This window comes from Eurytemora carolleeae, unplaced genomic scaffold (assembly GCF_000591075.1).
Source record: "Eurytemora carolleeae unplaced genomic scaffold, Eaff_2.0 scaffold137, whole genome shotgun sequence".
Taxonomy (NCBI): domain Eukaryota; kingdom Metazoa; phylum Arthropoda; class Copepoda; order Calanoida; family Temoridae; genus Eurytemora; species Eurytemora carolleeae.
Genome location: NW_019396143.1, coordinates 37,711 through 42,958, shown reverse-complemented (window position 1 = coordinate 42,958; position 5,248 = coordinate 37,711). Strand labels below are relative to the sequence as shown.

The 5,248-nt window shown below is 31.6% G+C and overlaps 1 protein-coding gene across 1 annotated transcript; it reads left to right on the top strand.

Moving 5' to 3' along the window:
• The first annotated feature begins 373 nt into the window (after window positions 1-373).
• LOC111696257 (FAS-associated factor 1) lies at window positions 374-4,925 on the top strand. Its single transcript, XM_023465814.1, has 9 exons — window positions 374-526; window positions 590-666; window positions 960-1,075; window positions 1,177-1,223; window positions 1,542-1,635; window positions 2,865-2,936; window positions 3,095-3,140; window positions 3,573-3,645; window positions 4,745-4,925. Exons 1-9 carry the CDS (start codon window positions 374-376, stop codon window positions 4,838-4,840), a joined length of 774 nt encoding a protein of 257 aa, XP_023321582.1. The 3' UTR covers window positions 4,841-4,925.
• The last annotated feature ends 323 nt before the right edge of the window (window positions 4,926-5,248 follow it).

Genomic DNA, 5,248 nt, shown 5'->3' with positions numbered 1-5,248 from the left:
CCCCCCCTTTCTTTACCAGTTAAACCCCTCCTTTCTGTACCTGATAAACCCCCTTTCTATACCAGGTAAACCCCCCTTTCTTTACCAGGTAAAACCCCCTTTCTATACCAGGTAAATCTCCCCTTTCTCTACCAGTTAAACCCCCCTTTCTATACCAGGTAAACCTCCCTTTCTATACCAGGTAACCTCCCCTTTCTATACCAGTTAATTCCCCCCCTTTCTGTACCAGGTAACCCACCCCCTTTCTGTACCAGGTAATCCCCCCCCCATCTTCAGTAATTGGATCTTTCGTCTGACACGCCCGATTCACATAAAAATAAGCGAAAAACGAACGAAAAGTTTATTTTGACGAAAACAATGTTTAGATCCGAGTATGCCTATTGTGATAGACGAGGATGGTGGAAGCGAGGAGGTGGAGTCTGATGACGAGTATCTAGATGCTCCGGAGCATATGGACGATGATGATATATTTGTCGCTCAACCTTCAAGGTTTGATTTGTTGGTTGGTGGGTTCTGGTTGGTTCTGGTTGGTTCTGGTTGGATCTGCTTGGTTGGTTAGTTTATTGATTTATTGATTGATTTGTCGCAGACAGATAGGAGGGGGGCTGAGAATGTCTGGATGGAGCACATGGACGATGAAGAAATATTCGTCGCTCAACCTTCAAGGTTTGATTGATGGGTTGAATGGTTGGTTGATTGATTTGGTGTAGACAGAAGAGGGGTGGTGAGTATGCCAGGATAATCCGGAGTACATGGATAATAATGATATATTCGTCGCTTAATCTTCAAGGATTGATTGATTGATTATTTGTTGGATTGATCGATTGATGGAGCGATTGATTAATTGATTGAGTTGCTTTTCAATGTAAAGACTCAAAAGAAAAAATTTATGATTTGTTCCGTAAATACTATTGTTTTCCATCGTTTTCCTTAAACTTTTCGAAAATAATTTTTTTTAGATCCGGTATTCAGCCTTTGCTGCCCGACGATTTTGGCGACGAATCTTTGGCCGGGATCAAATTCGGCGAAGAGTTTACAAACAGATACGGCCAGCCGTCCCTGCCGTTTTTTCAAGGTTTTTCCTGTGAACTTTATTTTAAAGTATTCAGAATTGGATTAAGTTTTTTTATTAATCATGAAAATTTAAATTAATTTTTCATTTTTGTTGTTTTGTAGGATCTCTAGATGACGCGTTGAACGAATCTTGTAATAAAGCCTCTCAGGTGGGAAATTTATATTTTCAACGAATTTTAACATTCAAAAGATTTTTTGAGTATGAAGACTTATTCTATGATTACATGCCTGATTCACACCGGTACCCTTTTAACCGTAAATGATCGTCAACGAGAATTGTAAAATTATCGGTTTTAAAAACAAAAAATATTTTTAATCTTTCTCAGTTTTGCCGAGATAAAGGTTCGAAAGGTGCCGTTGTGTGTCGGGGATGCTGCTTTTTAACTGAATAGTCAGTTCAAATGACGTCGTCTGTCTCTTTAGATATTGTTGCCCAATATCAAGTTTGCTACATTTAATAATTTTAGGATCGTAAAATGCTAGCGCTCTACCTCCACCATGATTCATCTGTTCTAACCAACGTATTCTGTACACAAGTTCTCTGTGCAGATCCGGTCATAGGTATGTACATTGTACAGTATACAGTTTAGTGGACAGTGAAAAATTTAGTGTACAGTTAAGTGTACAGTGTGCCGATCCAGCGATAGGTATGATTAGTGTACAGTTTAATGTTCAGTTTTCTACGCTGTAAATCTAAGTTGTCATATTCAAGTACATTCCTTTAATTGAAGTTAGCATATTCAAGTACATTCCCTTTAATTGAAGTTGTCATGTTCAAGTACATTCCCTTTAATTGAAGTTGTCATATTCAAGAACATTCCCTTTAATTGAAGTTGTCATATTCAAGTACATTACCTTTAATTGAAGTTGTCATGTTCAAGTACAATCCCTTTAATTGAAGTTGTCATATTCAAGTACATTCCCTTTAATTGAAGTTGTCATATTCAAGTACATTTCCTTTAATTGAAGTTGTCATATTAAATGCATTCCCTTTAATTGAAGTTGTCATATTCAAGTACATTTTCTTTAATTGAAGTTGTCATATTAAGTGTATTCCCTTTAATTGAAGTTGTCATATTCAAGTACATTCCCATTAATTGAAGTTGTCCTATTAAGTACAGTCCCTTTAATTGAAGTTTTCATATTCAAGTACATTCACTTTAATTGAAGTTGTCATATTCAAGAACATTCCCTTTAATTGAAGTTGTCATATTCAAGTACATTCCCTTTAATTGAAGTTGTCCTATTAAGTACATTCCCTTTAATTGAAGTTGTCATATTCAAGTACAATCCCTTTAATTGAAGTTGTCAAATTCAAGTACATTCCCTTTAATTGAAGTTGTCAAATTCAAGTACATTCCCTTTAATTGAAGATGTCATATTCAAGTACATTCCCTTTAATTGAAGTTTTCAAATTCAAGTACATTCCCTTTAATTGAAGTTGTCAAATTCAAGTACATTCCCTTTAATTGAAGTTGTCCTATAAAGTACATTCCCTTTAACTGAAGTTGTCATATTCAAGTACATTCCCTTTAATTGAAGTTGTCCTATTCAAGTACATTCCCTTTAATTGAAGTTGTCATAATCAAGTACATTCCCTTTAATTGAAGTTCTCCTATTAAGTACATTCCCTTTAATTGAAGTTGTCATATTCAAGTACATTCCCTTTAATTGAAGTTGTAATATTCAAGTACATTCCCTTTAATTGAAGTTGTAATATTCAAGTACATTCCCTTTAATTGAAGTTGTAATATTCAAGTACATTACCTTTAATTGAAGTTTGTTTTCAGGAATGTTAGGAGAGAACTTTATAACCTGGGGATGGGATCTAACATTTAATTCGAACAAACAGCGACTATTAGGGATTCAGAAATATAATATTTCATATTTTATTTTATTTTAATTTTTTTGTTCCCATATGACAAATAAAATAATTTTCAGAATTCCATTCCTTTAATTAATGAACCGTATACAATGTTTGAAAAGTTTTGAATAATATTTTTGACATGATTTTACATAGACATGATAAACAGGCATTTTGGTTCGGTTGCGGCATCTACTCTCAGGAAAATTATTTTCTAAAGTTTAGCCAAAATATTTTTTATTTAAAGACTGGGTCCCTAGAATTCACTTGCTAGTTCCTTCTTATAACCTGCGGCGCTTAAAAAGTAATATAATGAAGATTTTTAAATACAGAAATAAAATGTTTTGATGCCAAAATTACGTGTTTTGGGTGTAAAAAGCAAAAAGAAGGCAACTGTTGTATTGCTGTAGTGCCAATCGTAAATTGTCATTGATTTTGATTCATTAAATTCACATCTGCAGGGTTAAGATGTGGGGAGTAAGGCGTCTGTAAAATTCTGATTTTATTCGATTTGCTTGATTTGATTTTCATATGAAATGGTTATTATACTGCAACGGAAAATTTTCCGCGAGCGTTATTTTTATTAAACTGGAAGTTAAAATTTGAGAGAAAATTAAAAATAATTTGCTTCCAGAAATTTCCAAATTGAAAAACTGCCCATTGTGATATTAGTGGCCAAGCTAAGAGGAAATCTGGAGATATTTAAGGTAAAAACATTTATTCACTCACTGGATTATATGGATAGACATATGAGATATTATTCACGGAGTAGTTTATATGGATAGAAATATGAGATATTATTCACGGAGTAGTTTATATGGATAGAAATATGAGATATTATTCACGGAGTAGTTTATATGGATAGAAATATGAGATATTATTCACGGAGTAGTTTATATGGATAGAAATATGAGATATTATTCACGGAGTAGTTTATATGGATAGAAATATGAGATATTATTCACGGAGTAGTTTATATGGATAGAAAATATAAAGATATTTAAGGTTTAAATATATTCACGGAGTAGTTTATATGGATAGAAAATATAAAGATATTTAAGGTTTAAATATATTCACGGAGTAGTTTATATGGATAGAAAATATAAAGATATTTAAGGTTTAAATATATTCACGGAGTAGTTTATATGGATAGAAAATATAAAGATATTTAAGGTTTAAATATATTCACGGAGTAGTTTATATGGATAGAAAATATAAAGATATTTAAGGTTTAAATATATTCACGGAGTAGTTTATATGGATAGAAAATATAAAGATATTTAAGGTTTAAATATATTCACGGAGTAGCTTATATGGATAGAAAATATAAAGATATTTAAGGTTTAAATATATTCACGGAGTAGTTTATATGGATAGAAAATATAAAGATATTTAAGGTTTAAATATATTCACGGAGTAGCTTATATGGATAGAAAATATAAAGATATTTAAGGTTTAAATATATTCACGGAATAGTTTATATGAAGAGGAAATATAAAGATATTTAAGGTTTAATTATATTCACGGAGTAGTTTATATGAAGAGTAAATATAAAGATTTTTAAGGTTTAAATATATTCACGGAGTAGTTTATATGGAGTGGAAATATAAAGATATTTAAGGTTTAAATATATTCACGGAGTAGTTTATATGAAGAGTAAATATAAAGATATTGAAGGTTTAAATATATTCACGGAGTAGTTTATATGGATAGAAAATATAAAGATATTTAAAGTTTAATTATATTCACGGAGAAGTTTATAAGGAGAGTAAATATAAATATATTTATTTTTTATTTGTTTTCTAGATAATACATGGGAATACAACTTTAGATGAATTCATAACAGAACTAATGTCTGCATCAGAGAGCTATTTACTACAGGTAGAAATATTGTTTAAGTAAACCTCTATACCAAAATAAAAAAAATTAGCTGATTTGTATGAATCAGATGGGAAGAAAAACAAATTTTTCACAATTCCAAAGGTTTCAATCAGAAAACCATTTAGCATCCCCAGGGTGGGGAGGGGGCTCTATGAGTGAACGTATAAAATGCCTTTTTTTGCTGAAAAATAGGTGAATTTTTTATTAACATAGGTATGTATGTTAGTAGGCAGATACTTCTATATATAAATTTGGCTTGTCTGTCTGTCTGTTTGTCTGTTTGTTTGTTTGTATCCAATGAACGTCAAAACGGCTGAACCGATCGGGCCCAAATTTTTTGTGGGACATCTAGGGACACCAGGGAAGGTTTATGAAAAAATAAAATTTCAAATATTTGTCTCTATCAAAATTCGATCGTCATTAAATTTT